The sequence below is a fragment of the Emydura macquarii genome, unplaced genomic scaffold (genome assembly GCF_026122565.2).
Source record: "Emydura macquarii macquarii isolate MOO-44397 ecotype Brisbane River unplaced genomic scaffold, CSIRO-AGI_Emac_v2 contig_2897, whole genome shotgun sequence".
Classification (NCBI taxonomy): domain Eukaryota; kingdom Metazoa; phylum Chordata; order Testudines; family Chelidae; genus Emydura; species Emydura macquarii.
The window spans coordinates 12019394-12044971 of NW_027133034.1; the positions used below are offsets into that span (position 1 = coordinate 12019394).

A 25578-nucleotide genomic window follows, 5' to 3' on the forward strand; every position below is an offset into this window, starting at 1 on the left:
TTCTTTGTACACAAGATTTCAAAACTCTCAGCCTCTCCCACATCACACACTTCCCCCCCCCCCCTGCTAATTACTCCAATTTACAGTTTATTAAAATATCTTTGTGGCTGCCTAGAGTTCAAGACAAGGTCTGATTCTGCAGTCATTGTACACAGCTGCTACTGAAGTCATGGGAGTGAGTGAGAATTGATTGCAGGGTCAGGGCCACAGCAATAATTTTCTGAAACAATCCCCGCCCCAACTCGTAAGGATTTTCGTTTGTTGCTGTGTTTGCCTGTTCCCACCCACAAAGGGTTCATTTCGTTTTGAAAGCACTTCTGGTGTAAAATTTATAGGACTACTCTTGCAGTTCTTACCTGGGCTAAACGCCCACTGATGTCATGGGAATGCTGCATTAGCAGGGACCACATGACTTGAATTATTATTTGTTGTGGACTTGGACCTGATCCTGCAACCTTTCAGTCACTGAGTTCAGCATCCTATCCACGAGCCGCTTATTTCTGATACTTTTAAAATAGAATTATCCACTTATTCAGTGGATCTCTCCACATGGGCACAGAGCCCCATGCTAGCAGATCTTTATGCACACTCAGCACCTAACTGTATGAGATGAGCAGGATTTGACCCAAAGTATTCAGTGGGTCTATTCATATAAATAAGCACTGCAGGATTGTGCTCTTCTTATTCTTTACATTTATGTCCCATTCTACACAAATGTATTTACAATTTTTTCTACTTCAAAATCAAACTATACATCTGTCTTAGGGTTTTTCCTGCCACTCATCACTGTAGTATCTGAGCACTGATGTAATTTATGGAGAATCTGTCCCCCTCCCCATGACTCCTGAGTATATATATATATACTCCTCACAGCATATAACATAGCTCAGTACTCAAGATTTATAAAAATAACAGTGAACCATGGAAAATTAATGTATCCAGCATTAGTACATTTTATATACACAGGTTCAGCTACGGATAACAAATGCATTTCCATATACAGCACAGGATATGAACCAATGTGTACTGGACGACTCATGTGAGTCAGGGCTGGGGATCAGACCCATAACATAGTAACAAAATATATGCACTGCACGTGGATATATGTGTATTTAAAGGATACATAATACAATGAGTGCAGTGTTGATGTAGAATTTATTTGGAGGAATTTTAAAAAAATGAGGTCACAGTTCACAATTGGCAGAGAAAAACTGAGCCACGAGTGGATTGTGAATTTGTCTTAAACAAGTGCAATTAAATCCTGTATCAACACTATAAGCATTGCGTATTTTGTTTATACAACACTAGTGTGGTTATTTATATTCGGTTAGATCTATGAATGCATTGGCCAGCAGTGCTGCTACAGTTTAACATCTATTAGGCATTTTCATTGTAAAATCCATATTTGGAGGATTTGTTTCCAAAGTCAATGTGGGGGGAAAAAGTGGTTTTAAGTTTGCTGGGGACTGAAACTTAACCCACATGTGATATTTATTTATGTAAAAATTTGACATAAATTAGTTTGGTTTCTCTCTGGTTAGAACAGACAGCCAAGTGTTTTATAATTTTGTGTTCCCATCTTTATTTATTTATTTAAAATTTGTCACTTGTTTCCCCATAACACGCACTAGGTCTCTGAAACACTCACCATCCCACCACAAGCCTTAGCAGGCTGGTTTATCTCAACAAGCCTGAATATGCTTCCAGCTGCCTGTCCCTCTCTCCTCAAACCCACAAAGCCATCTTAAATCAACTCCCTCCACCACCCGCTTGAAACTGAGGGCACCCCACAGTTTGCTGCCATTGTGCACCTCGCCCTGCCACACTCCTACCATACTTCTCAGTTTCCAACCCTCAAAGTTCCCCTTTAGTCCCTGCCGCCTTCTTACTCCCTCAGCGATCCTCTCCAGTCCACATCTCCCCAGCCTGAGGTTCTCTTCTCTAGTCCTGGACCACATCTAATCCGCACCTTTTGTCTCCAGCCTCTCTCTCCTCCCCTTCTCATTCTCTGAGCCTAGTGGACTCCTATGGTACTTTTGAAAAACAGAAAATAGTAATGAATAGGCATAACCCTTCCTAAGATAATTAAACTGGCTTGCTCTTTCTATTCTCTATAGCAGGAATGGCCAAACTGTGGCTCGTGAGCCGTATGCGGCTCGTTTACAGTTAAAGTGAGGCTCATGGAGCCCCCTATGCCCTCCTGATTCTCTGCCTACCAGACTGGGGTGGGGAGCTCAGAGCAGAGGATTCTGCTCATAGGGGAGAGTGGTTTCGGGGGGTCAGTAAGCTTGACCACCTCTGCTCTATAGTACTGCTCCACTCCATATGGCTGACAATTCCTAAATAATCTACTCCGGAAAACGTATGGGAATGAACCTGGGCTGAGTGAGTGTGTGAAGATCCCTCTCTGTATGTAACATTGGAAGTTGTGAAAACCTACCATTGTTGAGAACATTTGGGCCAAAAAAATCATCAGACACTGGGAATTAATTTAAATCATGTGTAACTATGGATTAAGTAGCATATACACATTTTAAATCTTGCATTTTCCAAATTCTAATAAAAGAATTCTCATATATTTTCAGCATTCCAATTTGCAAACAAATTGTTAAATCAAAAGTTAGGGGTGTGTGCAGAAAACAAGACTTAGAATGGAAGTCTTGATGCAGCTTTAACAATAGAATTACCAACATCGCCATAACAAATCAAAAGTTTCAAACTTGGACACCAAAAATTAGGCACTTTATTCCTTATTTAGCCACCTACATAAATGGCCTGAATTTCAATGGCGCCAGTCTCACTGGGACTGCAGTTGCTTAGCACTTCAGAACATCAGGCCACTAATTTAAGTGCCTAAATTTAGGCACCCAAGTTTGAAAATGCTGCCCGACAGTGTTTACACATTCTCTCTCTCTCTGATTTTTTCTGCTTTACTTTTCAGTCAGTCAATCAATAGGGGGTCTGCTTACCTATGGACTGCAGGATTGCGACCATTAATAGCTAAAGTATTCTGAAAGAAAGACACCTAATGGGAGATTTTCTAAGGCAGGTACCCAACTCCCATTGAACATTTATGGGAATGGCTGCCTAACTGCTATCTGAGCCTATGAAAATCTCCCTGGAAGGATTAAATTTGCCATAGTAGGTAGCATCTAGACACAACAAGAAGTGCATAATTATGTACTGTTATAAGAGCTTCTGCAGCACTTAGGGACAAAATAGAGGCCCAAGGTAGTGGTAGTGTCTGAACTGAGTGTGAAAGGTCTTAATAGACCTTAAACAGCTCTGCTAAGTACACACATTGATACAGATCATAGAAATACCTACCGCATATTAGCTGGAGACCTGTATAGTCATATTTAAAGGCATTGAAGAGTGCTTTGTTGATTCAAAATACTTATTCCAATCTTATTTCATGCATCATTGACTTAATAGATGGTAATTATTCTTTCAAATCAATTATGGTCTATAGGTGACAGTCTAACTGGCACACTAACCCTTGTGCAGTCTTTGAGGTTGGTTATCTTTTGAAAATCAGGTCACACATTTGAATGCCTAACTATGGACTTAGGAGCCTAACTTCAGGTTCCCATTTTTACAAATCTTGGCCAGATTTTCTGAATACTTGTGCTTTAAAAATGCTGTCTAATTTTACATACCAAAGCAACATGAACAGTGAATTCCACTCCTATGCCAACAGAAGCAATGAGGATGACCACAGGCACTGCACTCAGCTTTATTCCAATTAGACCCATCATGCCAAACAGCTCCACAGTCATCAAAGCCAGCACCACCACCTAAATGATTTCAAACAGCTGTTAGTAACGTCTCACACTTTACATAAATGAAGGAAAGGATGTTTCAAAACAATGTGGGACTAGAAAATGTATCCCTCACAGTACTCCTTCTCACACATCCCAATTGTCCTTATTTCATTGAATTCAATGGCAATGACCTGAAAAGAGTCAGTTTAAATTATTCCCCTAGGAGCCAGTGGGCAGAGCAACCATCAATTTTCTGTTGGTTACATCTTGTCAATACTGTCTGAAATGTAAATTATTCCTCCCTACCCCATCCATCAGAATATAACTTTTCTGCTTTTAACCCATTTCCCCAGTAATGCTCCTAAAAATGAAAGGAAGGCAGAAGTAGAAAACCAACTTTTAAACAGCAGGTTTGGGTTCTGTCTGCAGAACTCATGGAGTAAGTGAAGATGACTCAAGGGCAGGTTTAAAGCCCGGAAGAAAGTGAATGCCATAATCAGCTGATGAGTGTCAGGTTACAGAGGGTCTCTTAGCTTTGAAGAAATTTGGAGGGATTGGCATGGACAAAGCAAACAGTTAAATCCAAGGGAAAGCTTTTATTTTCTTTCATCTATCTTGTAAAAAAAATTTAGAGAGGTGGGGGAAAATCTGTGGAGTAGACTTAAAAGTTTCTGGTGCCAAGAAAAAAAAATACACATTTTAAAAAGAGATGGAGGACTTTTTAAATAAACCCCTTTTCCGAGAAAAAAATGTAAGCGCTACAACAAATGATTTTATAAGCTAATGAATCATGAATGATAACATAAATTGTTTGATTGAGTGCTATGAAAAAATATTCTAGACTAAACATTTACCTTTTAACATACCTGTTGCACAAATGTACAGTACAAAAACTAGTGACTGCTCTGTGCTTTTCTGACATTTTATAAGCTATACAATAGTTTATGGAATTTAAACACAGGAACATCATTCAATTTAACATGAATGTTTATTACAAGGCTTGCAGAATTCATGAAGGAGTATTCTATATAATTTATAATTTTACTGCTCTTTCTCCTTAAAGACAAACTTACACTCCTTTCTCAGTGCATACTGTATAACATTTCACCTAGCTGTACTTTCTTATCCTTCTAAGATTCACATCCAGAAGTTAGTACAGCAATTTACTGTTTATGGGCAAGATACAGAAATAAGAAGCTGCCATGAAAAATAATTTTGTTTGGTTTAAAACAACTGAGGTAAAAAATGTAGAATTTTTAATAGCTACTTAAAATTCAAATTTTTCCTCTGTGCTTTATTTCTCATGTTAATGAGTATCTGAGCTGGGGCAAAAGTTTAGTTATATTTATAAGAAACTTTAAAGCTACTAGAGTGTGGTCAAAAGATTAAGGTTATTAAGGGTTATACCTTTACCATGAACCCTACCCCCTCAAGTTGAATAAATACATCATGAATGATGCAATATACATACTCCACCAGAGGCCCAGACATAAACAAAACCTTCCCGACTACAGCAAGAGCTAGGCTGAAAGGAATTTGCCTTTAACAAAGACCCTTATAATAAACTTACAATGATCCCAGCCGTCCAGGGGTTCAGGAGAAAGAGGGCACACACTAGAAATGTGCAAGCCAGAACCACGCTAATAGACAAGAGAAGCCAGTGACGAAGTCCAATGTACTGTTCCCAAAAAAGAAATGGGTATCCATTTGGGTAGCTGGAGACCCCAAGGCTCGTGTAGTTGTTACAGATAGCTCTCACTTTCTCAATAGCTTCCACAAAGTCAGAAGTTTCACGTAATCCATTGAGGTAGAAAGGAAACTGAGCATATTCAATGGGCTCAGCTGCTGGAACTAGGAGAAAGATGATAATGTTTAAATATGAATTGTGGAGGAAGAAAAACGACATGCAGAGAAATAAACATGATTAAAGCACTTCGTTTTCTATGGCAAAGTTAAATTTGAATAAAAATTAATTACCTTGTTTAAACTCCAGAACTTTTGTGGCAACTTTAAAACTCTAAACACAACAGATGACTAAATTTCAAACCTTGCAGTGTAATGGAATGATTACACTATATATCATGCTCAAGACGAACTTGATATTATTTAATGTAAATAGGTATCTAATATTATATATATGCATTACTGTAGTACTTATGGCAATAGTACTCTATATGTAATGTAAAATAAATAAAAGGGCAGCCTTCTTGAACACTTCTCCCTATATCTTGAATATTTTGTTGGAAAAAAAAGAGTTTCAAATAAAACTCTGTTACTCCAGGTTTATGCCGGTATAACTCCTGTGAAGTCAACATATATTTATATATTTATCTAAAATCAGTGGAATTAAACTGGTACTAAACTATATTCATGCTCTGGTGAATCAGGCCTTTCTACTCTGTAATACTTCAGTTGACTATTTTGAAAGCCAAAAGGTGGAAAACGCATTTTTTTACATTATCCACTCAAACCCCTCCTTCCCCCCCCAAAAAAAAAGAAAAAAGAAAAAAAAAGAAAACCCATAACAGTAATGGTTTATTGAGGAAATACATAACGTTTTATCCTTTAATGATCTGACAAACTTAAATTTTCCATGCTTCTTTTTGATTGTAATGCTAAGTCTACCGTAATACCAAAAGAAAAAAAGAGCCTTCCACAACAAGCATTTAGTTACTGCCGCTGTGTGTTCCAGACCCCGCAGGGTCATTCAGTTGACTTGCTAAACATGATTTGCCCTATTATAATCTCAACTATAAATTTTCATTAAGACAAGACTTGGCTGACTGCCACAAAGCTCTAGGGTTCGGTCGGATACAGTGAAGCACAACTTGCTTGTTATCCAATCACATTTCCAAGAGACGCAATCCTCTCCTTCCCCCTCCATCCCTCAGTAACCAACTAGCAATCCACCCAATAAATCCAGTGTAAAAACAAAGAAAATCAATTTGAGATTACCATTCACTATGTAAAAAGGTGAATGGGAGCAGGTGGAAAGGAAGAAGACACTGTCTTACACTGACCTCTCCTTTACCACAGCTCTAGCAACATACAGGTGTGGGTGGCTTATATGAATGACCTAAGCTGCCAAAATTTTCTTCCGTGCTAGGGTGATAAATTTCAGATAAACATGATATAACTTTCAATGATAAAATCCTGGAATGGCAAAGGCAGAACGTCATACACTCTGAAGGTTTCCCTTGCATACAAAATTAACAAGCAATGTTAAAAAGAAATGTCTAATGCAAGTTGTAGAGCTTCAATATAAACTATTATACAACTAATTATTCAAGATGATAAAGTCCTGCAGTGGTACCACATTATACTAATTACACAACTACATCGGTCTCCCGAGGTTTTAAAATAACACAATATATTGTTCTGTATATGCTTCTGAGACCTGTACAGTGTCAAGCAACTAGAGAATTACTGGGCCTTTAAGGAAGGGGTGAGGCACTTATATAAACTATAAGACATTAAGATTAAATGTTACTTACTTCTCAGCCTTGTTTCTGGCATATAGTCTGCTTTGTCATGGACCCATTCTGGACGGTGAGGCCGGATGTTGGCTTGTGAGGCAGCATAGGCCACGGGGTCATTGCTAACCCAGGCTGTCAGGTAGATGTAGAAAGCATTTGGGTTAATGATTCCATCTGCATCCACCAGACGCTGTTTAGTCAACTGCAAAATGAAAAGATTAGAAGCCTTTCAGAAAGGAGTTTTGCTTTCAGAGCTCTTGCTGAAAAGCTTTAAATAAAAAGACTGGAATATGCAACACACACACAGAATCATTTTTTTGTATGTGTCTTCACATTAAGTGCCTAAACAGAAAGACTATTGTTTGACTGTGAGCAAATATCTAAATATCTGTATTGATTTTTAGAAGCGTTTTGTTTTATTTTGTGAAAAGCATATAATATTTATCATAAACATTAAACCAGCAGATGGTTCCAGAATAGACTGAACCAATTAAACCTGAACTCTAAGAGACTGTCTGCAGCCAAAGGGGAAAAATGACCACGTTGGAGAAGCATATTTAAAGAAGGGGGAAAAAAAATCTGGCAAGAGTCCCTATACATGTCTGTGTGCAGTTAACCTCTGTTGTTAACACTGAAGGAAATGCCACCCAGTAAATGGAGGAGAGCTATAAAAATAAAACAACATCTGTATAAATTTTGCTAACACTTGCCTTCTATGACCTATGTATTCAGAAAATGCCCAGCGCCAAGAAAGCAGACGAGTGCACTGTGCTTCTTGGGTCACTGTGGGCAAATGTATTTGTGGGGTAAACAGCAGTGGTGTATTTCCAGGGTTTTGTAGCCAAATACTACCCAGCCAGAGCCAAGTCTGAGGACTTATTGGATGAAAAGCATTATGATTTTTTTGTTTTGTTTAGTTTATTTTAAATTCTGGCCTGACTCCAGTTTCAGGTCTTTTTAATGAAATGAAAAACAACAGTGACAGCAGTTTTTTAAAAAAAGAAGCTGGATTCCAAGGATCTGGATTCAATTAATCCACAGGATATGCAACAACTATATGTCTTCAAGCTGTCTTTGGAATTGCACAGTACAGCTCACAGCCCCTGTGGGTGCACCACACTTTTCTCCCTCCCAGGCACAGGAAATTATAACAGCAGCTATGGTCCAATCACATTTGTTCCATGGCGTACCTGGAACATACTACCAAACAAAACTATTTGGGCATCTCACTTAAGTTTCCTCTTCAACTCCCCTCTTTTGCTTAATTCCTAACTCAAACTCCTGTCAGACTTGACAGCATGCTGCATGTTGCTGTAAAGCAGTGTTTTATACACCATAGTAACTTTGAACAATGTACTCCGTAAATCTGTCACCTTTAATGCCAACAAAAAAAGGAAGACAATAAACAGAGCTGCTGGGAAGATCATTAGAGTGACTATTTTCTGCCTGAAAGTACAGAAAGTCAGCTATAGTTCTGAGGGAAGAAAACCTAGGTTACTCCCGTATTTTTTTTCTGAACAGCCTTTTAAAAGTCTAATTTTAATATAAACAGTCAAAAACACTGTGCTTTGTCTTCCAAATGTGATCATAATAAAAATCTGCAAATACAACTGTATGCTATTATTTACCATATAAAAAGGAGCTCTGATGTGTTCAAGTGGCTTAATGAACTGACAGTCTCAATTCCAGTACTGCCTTGACATTTGCATTTGAGCTGCGAGGCGTAATTCCCAGTTTATGTAGACTACCATGCTAGCTCTGCTCAAGCTAGCACACTAAAAATAGCTGTGTATCCATGGTAGCACAGACGGCAGCTTGGGCTAGCCACACAAGTGTGTAACCAGGGGGCAACGCTGGTACGTACTTGCGTGGCTAGCCCAGGCTGCCACCCATGCTATCCTGTCTACACTGCTATTTTTAGTATGCTAGCTTGAGTATAGCTAGTGTGGTACTTCTACACCAGCTAGGAATCACACTTCCCAGCTCAAATGTCGACGTACCCTTTACTAATGAGAGTGCAGGAGTATTATAGTTAGGGTTGCCTATTTTGGTTGGATGTATTCCTAAGAATTTCATCACATGACATAATCTTTAATTAAAGATTAATCTTTAATTCCTGGAAACTCCAGGGCAATCCTGGAGGGTTGGCATCCCTAACTATAGTATATGATTGCTCCAATACCCTTTCCCCCACCCCTACAAAAAAAGTTTCTTCAAAATGTGCTTTTCCACTCAAATTGCTGGGAGCAAATTGAGTACTTGGGAATCTACGTTTTAAGGTTTCTATTCACCAGGAAAAAGAAATAGTGAGAGGCCCACCCTATATGACTGATTCTTCACACACATTGGTGTAAGTCAGGTGCAACTCCACCCAAGTCAATGGAGTTAAAAGTGGTGTAAAGTTGGAGAAGAATCAGGCTCTGTGAAGCTCAGTTCTGTCTTCAGATACAAGGATGCAGCTCCTATTGAGTCCAAAGGGAACTGAGTTCATGCATTTGAGAGAGGAAATTGGAATCAAGAAATAAGTATGCACCACCCAGTATTTCATAGTGATGGACATTTGTAATGGTAGCTTCTGCATATTACAGATTTCAGGCTCGATCCTGCAGCCTTACTCCCATCAGTAATCCTACTGAAACAAGTAATCCCACTATTCATGTGTCTGAGAATTGCAGGATTGGTTTTGTAAACTCAAGAGCTACTAAAAAAGACAATTAAGTATTTCCCATTTCTTCCACAACTCCCACTAATTTGTGCATTTCCCACATAAAGAGCTATGGTCACAGTACCTGACTGATGTCGATGGGCTTATCACGGTTGCCTGTTTGCACCAGAAGTTTGTAGGCCAGAACAGCATCATCAGATCCATTTTTATAATTGTTGTATGTGATTTTCCCAGTTTCCCAGTCGCTGTCAAATGCATCCTGAAGCCCTAAGATGAGTTGGGAAAGGGGTGGGGAAGATAAAACATGTGTAAGAAACCACCCTTTAAACAAATTACAGTTGGGAGAAACAAAAGTAATTACTCATTTTACATATATACCTATTTTGGGCCAGACTGTAGCCTCCCCTAATGCAGCTGTAGGATGATGTAAACCTACCCCCATTCTCATGCTCACTGCATGGCTGTGTTAGGGCTCCCCACATTGCATCTGGAGTGCGGATGCATGCCCCATCCCGCAAGAAGGGGATGGTGAGAAGGATGAGTCTTGGCTTTGCTTCCACATGGGGCTGGCCAGCAGAGCTGAGCTAGTGAGAGTGGGTAAATAACCTGCATTCAGAACAGAGCTGCAGTAACCCGCTACCCCCAGGAGTGAGTGGGGCGCAAGGAAGGGTTTATGACTCTGAGTCACAAGTCCTTCTCCTGATGGCACAGCTCCACACTGCTCCATTCCCAGAGCTAGGAGTTAGGTCACAACCTGGTGCGTTCAATTTGTAAACCAAAAGAGAAGGATTCACAGAGGTCTGTATTAATAAACTACAGTTGTGCAATGCAATTTATTTTTTTAAATGTTTATTTCCTCTCTTTGCAAACCTCCGCCCCCTAATGTTACTAAAATCTCACCCTAGGCTGAATGGTGTCAAAACCAAAAGGACCAAAATTCATCCCTGATTTAACTCCATTGACTAGCATGGAGTTACATCAGTAAGGAATTTAATCTATTATCTAAAAAGAAACACACTCCCCATACCGCCCCCCCCCACTTCCTGAGAGGCTGGCCAAGTGCATTAGCACTCTCTTTAACTGCCTTGTGCTACTGCAGGGCGCTAAAGCAATAGGTTCTATGATATAACCAGAAATTCCACTGCAAGGGGGAAAATAAAACCACACTCAAACTTTCAACTTCAAACAGCAACTCAGCTGCTTCTTGAGCACAGCGTGAGTGAACACGATTTTGTCAATTTGTTCCATCTGTTCAACTTGTGTAGCTAATACAAGTCGTGGGATCTGCTGCCAGCACGTGTAAAGATCACAGCCAACACCTATTCACTCTCAACTGTTATTTTCCTCTTTGCCACCCTTTTAGGTGGTGGTGGGGAGAGGAATACCTCACAGCACAAATTTGGATCAGATTTAGAACAGGAAGCCACAATCCAGTACAAGGAGGCTCTTTGAGAACAGATGACAAACCGCGTGTCCAGGGAAGGGAAGGAAAAGGCGGGGGAGGGGAGAAAACACCGACCACCTTACAGCTGCACTGAGAGGCTGTAATCAAAACCATCATTACAGATCTGATAGGTTAGCTACAGCTGTAAAGAGATGAGAGTGTTGGAAGAGAAAGCATGGCCTAAATGACACAGCCTTAGGGCCTGAGTGCTCATTCACCTTTACAAATGCTTACCCCTCCTCTCTGGAAAGTGGCCTCCCATGCAGACCTCTATAATCATACCCCCTCCTAAAGCCAATAGGTTCAGAACAAAGCAATAAAGCAAGCCGGCTAAACCCAGCTCAGACAGTCCTCCAGCCCCTTGCCTGAAACAAAGGGCAACTATTTAACACTAGTTATTCTAACATCATCGAAGTGACTCCAAAGCACGCAATACGAAAGCTCTGCTTGTTGGAGCACTTGGAGTAGGTAAGACATAACTTAGAAAGTGGAAAAATTAAAATACAAATCTCTCTTTCCTGAATGGTTTTATTCCATTAAAACCTTCTATGGAAATAGTTATAAGCATAGGTTGTGTTATCAGAACAGTAATTTAAAAGAGCACTTTGGGAGTTAAAAGGAGGGCAGTTCAAGAAGAACATGGGAGAGGAGAGACCACCAAAGAAAAGACTGACTTTTAAGTTACAATAAACATGACTTTCCTTGGTAAAGTGAGCACAACATGCTATGCTAGACAGACAATATTTGGGGCCAGACTTTTCAGACAAATATATGCTTCATACAAAGGGGACAATTAGATACACAAATAACCAGAATTAGCCATTTGCATTCAAAATGACTCAACTTGTGCTTGCAAATACAGCATACAATTGTGCATAGATTTTACATAACTAACGTGTGAAAATCTGGTCTTTTGTTTCTCTCTCTATACTAAAGCTTTTTTTTTTTTTTTTTTAAATGGATCTTCCCCACAAAGTTCCTAATCCATTTTGAATATTTTATGACTTAGATGGCTTATTCCCTTTACATTGTTGCTGGAATGGGCATAAGTACCAGCACCAGTTTCTTATTACTGAACTGGTACATTGCTAAGACCTACAGATCTAAGAAATCACACTTAGGTGGGTATAACTTCTTAATGATTTCAAAATCTGTACAATTTACAGACCACCAAAAATATCATAACACTTTTAAATAAATAAAAATTATGAATTAAAAGGAAAATATCTTCAGTCTGAGCAGTCACACATACACCTGCAAAGTTATACATTTAAAAATGCAACCAAAAACCACATGTTTTTAAAATAATTGTGATCAGCAAAATCTTTCTGAACAGAAAGATAAAGCAACTTGCTGGTAACTTCGTTTGGCAAAGGTATACAAATGAACGCAATTTTTAAAATGGTATATACAGGAACATAGAAATGTAAAATTTGTCACATCAAGCAGTGACCTATGCTTGATGCTTCAACAAGGAAGATGAAAATCCCCCAGAGTGCATCTGGCCAATTTTCCCATACTGAGATGTTGGGGATGAGGGAATGAATTCCTTTCTGACCCATGTGAACAGCTGGCACTATGAAGCCCAAGGTATGACTACCCTTTGGAAAACAAGTGTAATTATAAATTATCAGGGAATATGTTGCCTTTTTTACATCCAATCACTTATATATACAAAGTTCACACTTCCAGTTTTCAATGAACTTATTAAAATGTTAATTCTTTTCATTGATATTTTCAGATAACAGCTAACAATAATAGCATTATTGAAAACCAATGACAATGTTTTTCAAAGATTCTGTGGAAGACTGAAGCCATATAACTAAATCTAAAAATAAATCAGTGGGAGTCTTGTATGGCTAACATTAAGCACAATACTTGGATAAAAAATGCTGCTGTTCACATATTGTTATTTCCTACCAAATCCATCATGCAACCAGTTGGACAAATATTTAGGTGCCAGAGAGCCATCTTCAGCCTGCCATTTGTGCATTGACTTTCTAGTGAAGTCAATGGGAATTATCTATGCAGTTCAAGCACATAAAATGACCTTAGTTTGCCATTAGAAAGATCATATGTTCCCTAACATATAATCACATCATTCTCATTTTCATACAACTCCACTGGCTCTCCATTCATTCTAGGACCCAGTTTAAAACTGTCCCTCTTCCTTGTTTTTAAAAACCTGCATGGACTTTCTCCAGCCAGCTTCACCGGCCTTTGCTCTCTTTTTACTTCCTTTTCATTCCACTCACCTAGTCTTGGATCTCACTAGCATAATACCGGAGGTAGGTATTATTACTATCTGCTCCTTTGCATAATCACATTATTACAGCTGTGAGAGCTTTCTCTATTACAGCTCTTAGATCCCTCTCCTTCATCAACACTCCGTATCTTAAAGCATAACCTCTCCCTCGCCTATTTTTCTCCTTCTATTCTAATCTACACAATATAATTGTTTTATGTTAGTTGTACAGTTCTTCCTTCTAAATGTCAAGTGATAATCACATTTATGACCCAAAAAGAACAAGAGTGCATCAGGGCTCACATTTTTGTCAAATCACAGGTTTGGGGAGCCTGCTTATTCCACTCAAGTGTATATTTTTGCTTTTTTTTAGGTGTGTGTCATGCAAGTTACATCTATCATCTCAAAAGTGCGTGAGTTACAGATACATCCACCTCCTCTAAAAATCTTCCTTACGATTGCAATGGAACCAGGGAAGGGTGAATAACGTGGTGCACAAGGCTTGCTCAGTTTTGTGGTGAGCTGTAGAGATAGTGGACATGGCTTTGCAAAAAGGAGGTGTGATTTGGGCCAAATCTCTTGCTCAGTATTATCCCCTCCAGCGGCAGAGTGAAAACAGGAAGCAAAACTAAACCACTCTTGAACATGAAACCACAGAAGTTATTGGTGCCAGTGTGAAGTCTTTGGGAAACTCTGAATCCGTATGGGATGCAGCAGTGATTACTGTAAAAGACATCTGTCATATAGATATTGGATTGACCATAAGCACAGAATGGAACCTGTATGCATTGGGATATGGAGCGTGTGGTGTTCTAATGTAAATAAATGTGGAGAGACAGATTTGTCTCTGAAAGAATCAGATACCTGTAATGGGCATGATAACTGATTACCTTACCGAGTCACTGAAAGACAAGGTGGGTGGGATAATATCTTTTATTGGACCAACAATACCAGTTGATGAAAGAGACAAGCTTTTGAACTACACAGAGCTCTTCTTTCACACCTAGTGTTTACCACACAACACTGCCAGCAGCAAGAGAGATCCAATCCTGCCCTCTTCCAGATTTACCATTAGCACTACATGCTGACATCACTAGGAACATGAAGACACAGAAATCAACACCCTCCCCTTAAGGTAACCACTCATTTCACATCTCTTTATTCTGTGTACAGGAAGCTATTTGCATGTCTGTATCATCGGGAAACACACAAAAAAGGGGACATCCCACAACCGCCTGTATTTTTTCCTATTGTTACCGAAAAATTGCTTTATGTAAAAATATAGTAGCAGAAACAAGTCTCAGTTGAACACCAGCATATTTGGAAAAGTATTTTAAAAACTATTGCCTTTTCTTCTCATTCAACTAAATATGCTTATGAGCAAAATATTCCAAACAAAACTTTCCATAAATTAATGTAACAGAAGACTGTGAGGAATGGATCTCAGACATTAAAAAACAAAACTAGGGTTTCTGTCAGCCTCAACATATATAAAATACAACAGGAAGATTGATCATTTTGTATTGCATGCCACTTAGTGGGCTTCACTTTCATCATGCTGCCCAACATATTCTAAGAAGGAAAAAAAAATACTGGCACTTTTATGCACGTTTTCTACGAATTATTGGCTACTTTGGTATTCTGCAAACAGTTATGGGAAAATTTAGACTGTCTCTGTAGGTCAGCACAATTTATTTTTCAATTGACTAATACTTCCTAAAAGTCCTTCCAACATAAAGATGGGAGAGGAACAGATGCCTTTTTAGGCAGAATTTGATTATTCAGAAATAAGAAATGTTAAATTTGCTGATATGTTACTGTTTATTTTCAGTACTAAAGAATTAATTGCTTCAGAATGAATGAGTATAATAATCCTATGCACTTGGCCCCAGATCCGGCAAAGCACTTAAGTACATGCTTAACTTTAAGCATGTGAATGGTCCCAATTGAAGCCAATGGGACTGCTGCCGTACTTGAAGTTAAGTCAGTGTTAAAGACACAGGCACAAAAAAATGACACAAAACCCCTCTATTAGCCATTCAGCAACTTTCTTACCTTGCAGCCAGTCTCGAAAGTAATGCAACCACATTTTGGGAAGCTGCTTGTTTTCCTCCAACAAAACGTATGTAACATTGCTGAAACTTTTGTGAAGGTCATAAAGTAAGTGCTGGGTGTTGGGATAGTCTGCTTTCTGTGTCACTATGTACATGTTGTAGAAAGAGAAGTACTTGAACTGTGCAGCAATAAAGTCATATTCTCGGGTTTCCCGTGGTACAATGTCTGTGAGATCCAGTCCATCTCTCACCCGGGTAGTACCATAAAGACTGAGACCAAGTAAACCCAGGAAAAGGAAAATGACCACAATCTGCAATAGAAAATGGAAATGCAATAAGTCCTATGTTTCTAAAGGAAAAAAACTGCTTAGGGCTCACAATCGCTCACTACAGGAATTACTTTGAAATTAACTTTTTTAGTATTGTACTTTTTAACCCTTACTCACAATGCACCTAATCTAATTCCTATTATAGTCAATGGGAATTGAACCACGCTCTACACATTTACAAAGGAACAACTTATTTTCACTGTTTAAAAACTTATATTACAGATGCCAGTGTCTCCCTCACTCAAAAACTGTGTAAGAAAAATAATGTCACTGGACACATTAGTAAGTCGAAAATTTTCAAGTCTGAAATTAGCTCTAGGATTTTAGAGCTCATTTTAAGAACAAGTATTCCAAAATGAATTTCTCTCTGTTGGCAGTGTAATTTATTAAGCTCTAATGAGGTAACTCATATGGCCCCAATGTACAAAAGCCTTTTCCTCTTGGGCAAGGGAGAAATATATTTTGAAAAACAAATGTGCATTTTGCAGGTTACCTTGGCTTTTGGTTTTAGCAGGAATGGAGCATAATGCTTTTCAGCAAAAGATGAGAGCGTCCATTTAGTACAGGATGGCTCAAGACAATGCATGTTCGAGTCCGAAAACTGGGAAAGCAAATCCCTTGTTGAGCTTGTGCTTTCTGGGCTCTGGCAGCTGAGATTATCCTGTGTCACTGTGACTGGCTGCACAGATATTTCTGAGCGAGGCTCTGCTGTGGTGTAGTACACCTGGGTATGAGGGTCGTATTCTGTGCGCAGCTGCACTGTAGACTGCATTGTAATCTGAGTTTCGTGTGCAAAACTGTGACTGCTGTAGGGGGGTGGAGGGCTGTAGCGAGTGTTATCATTATCTGTGTATGCTTGAGGCTCAATCTGAATCACTCTGCTAGTACATGGACTGAAAGAGAAGAGAAAAACATCCATTTACACTCATACACGTTTTCATTTTAATCAGACTAGACAGGGTAGTCTGTTTGCATGTAAAACTAATATTAGTTTTTTTTATACTTTAGTTAAACATTGTATTTTGATGAAGATTTTGTTTTGCACTTTAAGGAAACATTTTGTTAATATGGGTGAAGAGAAGGTGCCTCCATGAACACATGTATATCTGTTGTGCCTACATAAAACAAAAACAAGATACCAACATTTGTATGAAGAAATTAGCACTTATTCACAAAAGTCAGTTAATTAAACATGCAAAGCAGGTAGATATGCATGTAGTTCTACAATTTGCATATATCAACATGAATTTGGGTTTGCATCTGTTATAACCATAGTAAAGATTAAACTATTCAGAAGATTAAAATTTAAAAACACATTGAGCTGAGTTCTTCAGTTAGAACTCTTAAAGATTATAATTTCAAACCAATCAACTGTTAAATATTTGGGCCTTCTAATTAAAGGCAGTTTGAAAATATTTGCTTTTTTTGCAGTGAAAATACACTGCATGTTGCAAAAATGAAGTAAACATAACTGAAGATTAATTTCCAGGACAGGAGGGTAACATTATGAGACAAAATTACAGAAGTATTCTCCTCAAGCATTCAGTTTTGCAGTATCTATGCAAGAGCATGGCAGCTATCAAGTTTACAAGGACACATCATCAAAGCCAAAGTTTTTTTCTTTAAGTGTGGGGAGAAAATAAACATGGTATGAAGCACCGATAATAGAACAACAGTATCAGAAACTTTTCATTGAGGTTACACAAGTGTTACAAAAAGATTTTCAGAACCCTGCCTGCCAAAACAAAGCAAAATCTCATTAGGTATCTATATCTATAGATAAGTAGGTAGATCCACATCCTCATCTGTTTTGGTTAGCTCAGATTGGAAAGTAAATAGCAGCTGTGGGAGCTCAGTACCTCTGAAAATCAGGACTCAAAAATGGAGGACCCAAAGTTAGTGAAAACTTTGGAAAGTTTTGATCTAAGTAACTTCCCCAAGGTCACACAATGAATCTATGGCAGAGCCGGGAATAGAAACCAGGCTCTGGGTTCACAGTCCCCTGCTTCAACCATTCTCTTGAAAACAAAGCTAGAGATGACTTGGCACATTCTCCCTTTTATAAAAAGGTTAAATTGTGTCTGGTCCTTAGTGGGGGTGCAAAGGGATACAAGGTGCCTGATCTGTGCACAAACTAGCTGCAGCAGGACTGGGAAATGTAGTCAATGCTTTGTGTTAGCTTCCCCAGTGACCAGGGGCGCTGGAATGATTTTTTTTAGTGGGTAGGCAGAAAGCCATTGGACAAAAATGTATACCATGTATACAATGGAGGTCATGCATTCATTGTTATTATATTACTTCAAGCCAGGGGTGCTGATGTATCTCCAGAATCCCCTAGTTCCAGTGCCTTGCCAGAGACTCTAGCCTTTCCATGAGCTCTCCTCCATAAGCACTAGCCAGCAAAGCTGGCTCAATGTAAGGGTGGGGGGGAGTTCACGCTACACCCATTTCCTGGGTGGTGGAGCTGATTCATCACCGAGGACTTGTCTACACTATGGGAGTTACAGTGGCATAATTATGGCGCTGCAGCTGTGCTGCTGTCACCTCACAGTGTTGACCCACAGCAGCCATAGAAGGGGTTTTTCCCTCACTGTAGTAACTCCACCTCCTTGAGTAACAGTAGATAGATTGATGGAAGAATGTTTCCACTGACTTAGCCAAGCCTATGGCAGAGTTTTAGTTTGGCACAGCTGTGGTGCTCAAGGGTGTGGATTTTGCATACTCCTGAGCGTGGGAGCTATGTCACCCTAAGTTTTATGCGTAGACCAGGCCTAATTCTGTCCAAGTCTGTCCTGCTGTGGCATGGCCCTCTTAGCATCTCTCCCACCCCAACCGAGAGCTGTGCCCTTAAGTCATTTCCCAATTCTAACCTATTGGAAGATTAAAAAAAAAAAGTTTAAATGTTTCCATGTATAAGAGTAATAATAATTATATAGAGCTAACGATAACTTTAAGCACAACTGATGCCTTGGGGCCTCACACTTTTGGCCTGTCCCTGAGAGAAACATCCAAAGTGAAATTAACTCTTTGGTCCCCCTCTCCTACTTCAGCATATGGATCCTTTTTTGGGATCGTACAAAAATCATAAAAACAGTGAACTAAATGTTTGTGAATATTCTCAAAGCATGAGTCTTCTGCAAAATTCTGGAAAGCTTTGCTCCAAAGTGTAAAATGAGTGTGTGTGTCTCAGTATGTATGAAACAGAGAAAGCACTGTTTATTGTTTACATTCACTCAGGCAGAAAACCAAGAGAGCAAACATGCTTCACCTGTTAGCAACAAAACCATGCAGACAACATGCTACTATAGGCCTGATCCTGCGATCCTGAAGCATGCAGAACTCATGCTCACTGCAATGGGAACTATGCACACAGAAAGGCTGCTGAACAGAGAGAGTCCCAAGTGTTAACCACAAGGAGATTGTTTGATAGAAAATAACGCTACCAGACGGCCTCACCTTGTAAAGCAGCAGAATATATCCAATCTCCTGTCCTCCCGACGGTAAAGGTCCATGCTTAGAATAGCAGGAAAAATTAGCAGAACCATGGCAAAGTTGAATACCACAACAACAGCAGCCTAGAAATCAAGCAGAAGTAAAGAGATGTCATCACTAAGCTTCATGTTTTTAGGATACAGGTTTTAAAAAGTTTACAAACTCCTTTCAGTTTCAACAGGTCTACCCATTTGTCATGTCAACTCATGAGTACATTCAGATTTTAGCCTGAGCAGGTTAGGAAAGGTATTTTTACATTCGTATTTCATTGTGGTGAATCTACAGTATTTAATTAATGTCTGTAATATTAAATTTTATATTGTTCTTATGCATGTCCACCCAGAAACTTGGTGATGGACATATTTTAAAACTGAAAAAAGAAAATACAGTAAAATATATTTTTGTGAGAGAATTTGTATTATTGCAGTTTTAATAATGCAGAAACCAAAAAAACACCCTGGAGTTAAAATTGTAGCTATCAATTTGAGGGTTATGAAGTCATACAGCTACCACTACAACACTAAAGAACAATATTAAATCAATAATGTAAAAAGCTCTAATTAAACTTTAATGAAAATGCTTTATGTAGTAATGTACTACACATTTGATGTAATTAGCTAAATTTTAGCTATAAAAACCAGAGTAATATTTCAGGATTATTTTTAGAACTCCCCCATTCAAATTTAACAGCGCTTGATTAATGAACCAACTTTACTAAAATAAGTATGTAAAATGGAACAAGGATATTAAATATTAACTTTAAAATGAAAATTAAATTCAAATCTCAAATATTCCCCTACGTATTATATATGAACACACGTGCAGCATTATTAATTATTATTAATGTGTTCTGTAACAGTGTCCAGGAGATCTGCCACGGACCAGAACCCCACTGTATGAAGCACTGGATAAGACAGAACAAAAACCTGGACCACGGCCCAAAGAGCTGACAATGTACAGTCATGAAATGATAAGTGACAAGAACAATGGGATTCCTTCACATGATTAGAGTCTAAAAAGCAAATTAAAATACACCTCCAAAATCATTCTCTAAAACTACTATGAATGACCACAAAAGATACCGTGAATAATGGAATGTCTGGGGGTGAGAATGGAAGAACAACATGTAGAGAAAGAAAAAAACTGGTCTGGAAAACAAAACCTTATTTCAAACTCAAATGAACAAAATGTTCAAAATTATATTTAAAAAAAATCAACAAGTGCTTCAGATGCTCAGAAAATCACATTTCATGTGTCTCAAAACTGGGAACCCTGAATCTGCGGCATCCAAAATTAATATCCAGTTTTGAAAATGTAGGCCTTATAATGTAGCCTGGGACAAGGCAATTTTGACTTTTTTCTGTGCCTCCCCTGCAAACCCAGAGTAATAAACCTTCCAATGGTGTTACAAGGATTAGTCAGTGCTTGCACTGCACTCTGAAGTTGTAAAGCACCAATTATGATTACTACTTTCTGAGAATGACAGAACCACCAGTTTAAACACGTTCTACGTATATTAATCCTAAAATTATAACTATACTGTACTTTAAAGTAGTTTATACTTATGCTCCTTTTTAGTTGTTTATATTAGGATCTTTAACCTGATTAAAGCAAGATATTTATACCATTGATCTGACTGGAGATGTAACTATTGATAGAGTTTCTTTAGTGTTAAAAAGGATAGTTAGCATTTAACCAACACTTGAATCTTTCAGGGAAAAGATCCAAGGACCATTCCATGATTTATAAATACCCACACACAAAGGTATGTAAGGTCATAGCCAGGACTGCAAAATTAAGTGATTTCCTTTTGATCCTTTCTAGAATGGATTGAATCTGTCAGGAAAACAAACTGCTGCTGTAGCAGGGGAGGTATTTACTGAGCCTAGTTTGCTGAAGTTTTTTTTATTATTATTATTCTGCTAAGTCAATCATAGCTGAAGAATAGCTGAGTAATTAGTTCAGTTAAAGAAAGAGTCTCTGTCAATCTTTATCCAAACTTTTTGAGATATTGGTAGATCAGTCAAGCCCTGCTCCCAATTTCCCAATATAGTCCCTGATTTTTCCAGCACCCACAAAGACCTCTAACTGGGCTTAATAGACCCCCACCCCAACACATCCACACACAGCCCTTACCTTACTGGGGTTCCATTGTGTGTCCCAGCAACCCTTGGGCCCCAATTGCTTTGGGGCTCTATAGTTAAAATTGAATTGGAATTTGTATGTAAACAGGATTAAAAGCGTTCTACTTCATACTCTAATAGGTAAATTTAGTCTGCACATTAAACACAACTCCTCTTCCTAGGACTACTGAATTCTCCATAATGTAATTTTGGTCACAGATTTACTGACAAGAAAAACATTTTAAAAACAATCCTTTTGTGAAATTTCCTTAAGACTCTCATAGTTTTATTGACTCCTTTAGCTTAAGTATCATGGTCCTTACAAACTCCAAGTTTTGATCTTCCTCTAACTCACTCACACACACAGAATGACACCTCAGGTATAGGATCATTTTCTTTTTTTAAAATGAAATACATCGAGTTGTTCTCCTTATCAATCTTAAGCCATCATCTCATCAAAGAGAAGCCAATGCAACTGTTATAGCCTACCTCCCTGAATCCCCAGATCAGCTCCTAACATATGCTGATGGGGACCCAAGAAAGCAAAAAGGGCAGGAGGTTTTGGGAGGGTGTGGGGATTTAAGTAGGATGAGAATCAGGTTTAGTGGGAGGGGACTGCAGTGAGGCGAGGGGAGACTGAGGAAGAGCAGAGTTTCTATGTGCCCATGTATCAGGACCTGAGTCAAAGGCTTCCCTCAGTGCTAACGTCATGGAGGTTTGGCATCTGGGTTGAGTGATGTTTGGGTATTGAGGCATGTGAATGAACGTGGCCTTCACTGGCAATTTCCTTGATTTGTAGTGATTATGTCAATAGGAATTGCACCTTACCTCTAAATTAACAAAGTCTGTAGTGTGGGAATATAGCCCCAGGAATCTGAAATCAGCAGCCACAAGAGCCAGCAGAGGGAGTGGGGAGAGCCTCACGCCTCCCTCTTGAAAAGTCAACAGAAGTTCTGGACTAGTGGTAGAGAGGGAAGGAGCTGGGGCCTAGTTGGGGGTATAGGCTGAAGGGGCTCTCTACTGGAAGAGCATCAAACATGTTCAGAGAATTTGGCTGTTTTCTCTGAACCAAACTCAAGCTCTAAACATTTCACTAATCTACTGCTTTAAAATCTGGTGGCTGCTGCCGCCTCTGTTGACTGAAATAAGAGAATGGAAGTCTGTGCTGGAGTCATTGAGGGAGAAGCTAGCAAGGCTGGTAGGCTGGGGCCCTGCCCAAGGTATGTGCTGGTATCTGCCATTCCTGGCAGACCACCCAAGGAGAGTGGGTGTGCTGCACAGCCAGAGGTGATGAACAGATGAGGAGGCCTGTCATGCAGACTTCCACCTTACTGCTGCCTATCTGCAACTGCCTTCTGATAGCATACATGGCTGGATTTCCCCTTCCACCCCCAGGCTTTACTTTTGCTCTGTTAAATCCTCATGACAGGAGCAGAGAAAGTTTAAGGAGTTGAAAAAGAAGAGGGGACAAGCTTTTTCAGTATTACTCCACAGAGTAAGTTAATGAATGAATTTTACAGCTTACATTCTCTCTCTCAAAAAAGCACAGGTATCCCTTTCAGCTACATGGTATGTTGTATATTATGAAAATAATCTTACACATGGCAATCTACTTTAATATTTAGGGAAAAGTTTGTCATTCTTGCATTGAGGAAAATTGTTATTGCTATGATTTATTGGGCTAAGTTCCGTGCTTGAATGACTAGAACAACCAAATAACTCCACTGCAGATAGGGGCAAATTCAGTGCTGGTGTAAGTGAGCTAAGTTCTATTGATTTTCATCAAGATGTGCCCTTTTCTGCAAGGGCTGAATTTGTCCCATAAATTCAGTAAGGTTGCATAGATAGGGCAGAATTTGGCTCATAGTTTTTATATTCTTCCACTTCCTTCATCATTTATAAATAAAAGATTTATATTTTTGAAGATGTTCTTGCAGCAGATTTGGCCAAAAAAATTCTCAGATTTTTTTGATAGCTTACACTAGTTTTAAGAATATTATTCAGCTCTGCAAATGTAGTACCCAATCCTGTCAGCCCTCTAAGAGGTGATTCAGTGTGAGTTGGGGGTGCTCAAGAGGCATTCAGCATCTCAAATTCTATGTCCCTTACTTAAATGATCTATGAAAGCAACAAATGATTAAAAAATTGCGTTATAAAAGCTGTAATGCAAAGCAACCCCCTTCAAGTAATACATTGTAGAAGCTCACTTTAAGATTGCTCATTTTCATTTCTTTATATTTGACAAAGGCTAATACATTATGTAAGATCTGTAAAAGTGACAGAATAAATTTGAATTTAAAAGAAAAATTTTAGTCAACACTTGAGACAGCAACACCCTATTTTGTGGGCTTTGAATTTCTTAAAGTAACTGAACAATTCAGAAGGATGGATGAGCTACATTAGCTCACACAACAGAAGTTCACAAAAAAGAAAGTGTTGATATGCTAGGCTGAAGGTTGTGTTCCCATTTATAGGGGCTAGTCAGGAAACCATTTATTCTCCCTCAGCAGCTGGATTATTTTACAGATCCTGGGCCTCAAAAGCTATGGAAGCTTTGACAGCTATCTTGCAATGTCTTGAAGAAAGTGAATGAAGAGAGAAATAAGGTCAAAGGCAACCCTCTTTTTAAGCCCATCTGCTAAAAGTTTGCTATCTAGATTAATAGAAATCAGCATCTATGAAAAGAAAACTGCTGTATTTCAATGCTTTCTAAGCTCTGCTAGGAAAGTGTCAAAGATAACGAGGAGTTCTTGTTTAAACAAACTGGAATGAGAGAGAGAGCGGGAGGAAGAAAATTGTAAATAAAGAAATCCACATGTAAATACAGACCACCCATTAGAGTCTTACATGGTTAACTGATTCTGAATGCTGTGATTAAATGCATCATCTGATTTTGATTACACCTGGTGAAGTAATACAGAACAAGTAATAGATGCCCCCGTTTCTGACAATAAAGGGCTTTATTTTTCATTTGTGTTCATACATTGTTCAGTTACCAGCAGATCCTCAATTCAGGTCATAGGGTGCATATTTTGCACATTATTTCATCTGTCATATGTGTAAAATGTGCTACTACATATGAGCAGAGAGAGGTTATGGCAACATACATGAAAAGACTGGGTAAGCCAAGTACTGTTTTAGATACTGGAAGGATAGAGTAGAAGTTCCTACAGAAAGATTCTAAGATAACTGCTACGTTATATGAGACTTTAATTCTGATGTTTGTCAGTCTGAGTAATTTGAACACGAAAACCATACCGGACATACTTGGATGTGCTGAAACTTCATAGGGAACTACAGATATTTGTTTTTCAAAAGCATGGTATGTCTGACAACATGTGAACTGGTACTGTGAACTACTAATTGAACTCACAGCAAAACTATAGGTCACATAATATTATATCCATCAAACAGAAGAGAGAAGAAGTTTAACATAAAGTATATGCACACATGGACTAATACAGCTGCTATCTCTGTGAAAGTCCCACTGGCAGTGGAATTGGTGTATTTCTGATGTTTGTAGTGGGGATATATTTGAGGCAGACTCCACAGGGCTGCAGCACCCCTTAACAGCATGGAGTCCATATCTGTGAATGCCCCCAAAACAACACAAGTTAAGTGACTGGGGCCACAGAATCTCTCTCTGTGTGGATCCTCCAGTTTTTCTTATGATAGATATATACATTAGAGTCAGGTAGCCTCCACAGAGCCATTTGGCAGCCACTGTGTAGCATATGAAGGGAAGGGGGAAGACGAGTTCCCAAGGACTCTGAGTGGAGATACCTAGAGCCGTTTCTGCTATTTGGGCTAGGTGCTGGATCCTCGGAGTTGGGCCATGGAGTAAAATAGGTCATCATAAATAATTTCATTCAAAGAAAGCAATCAAAAAGAAAAAAGGCTACTTTTAATACACTGTGTATACACTAATAGGGAGTGCTGAAATCTATGTTAATCCTTATTTGTGTGAGTAGGTGTGAATTCTGAAC

At 38.9% G+C, this 25578-nt stretch overlaps 1 protein-coding gene across 1 annotated transcript in view; it reads right to left on the minus strand.

Annotated features, from left to right (window-relative positions):
• PTCH1 (patched 1) overlaps nucleotides 1-25578 on the minus strand; it is a 75403-nt gene that overhangs the window by 11988 nt on the left and 37837 nt on the right. Inside the window, exons 12-18 of the mRNA XM_067568657.1 lie at nucleotides 19434-19552; nucleotides 16471-16870; nucleotides 15650-15959; nucleotides 10030-10172; nucleotides 7259-7442; nucleotides 5335-5615; nucleotides 3660-3797 (exon numbers count right to left, since the gene is read on the minus strand). Coding sequence (XP_067424758.1) covers nucleotides 3660-3797; nucleotides 5335-5615; nucleotides 7259-7442; nucleotides 10030-10172; nucleotides 15650-15959; nucleotides 16471-16870; nucleotides 19434-19552 — 1575 coding nt within the window. The remainder of the gene's footprint in view (nucleotides 1-3659; nucleotides 3798-5334; nucleotides 5616-7258; nucleotides 7443-10029; nucleotides 10173-15649; nucleotides 15960-16470; nucleotides 16871-19433; nucleotides 19553-25578) is intronic.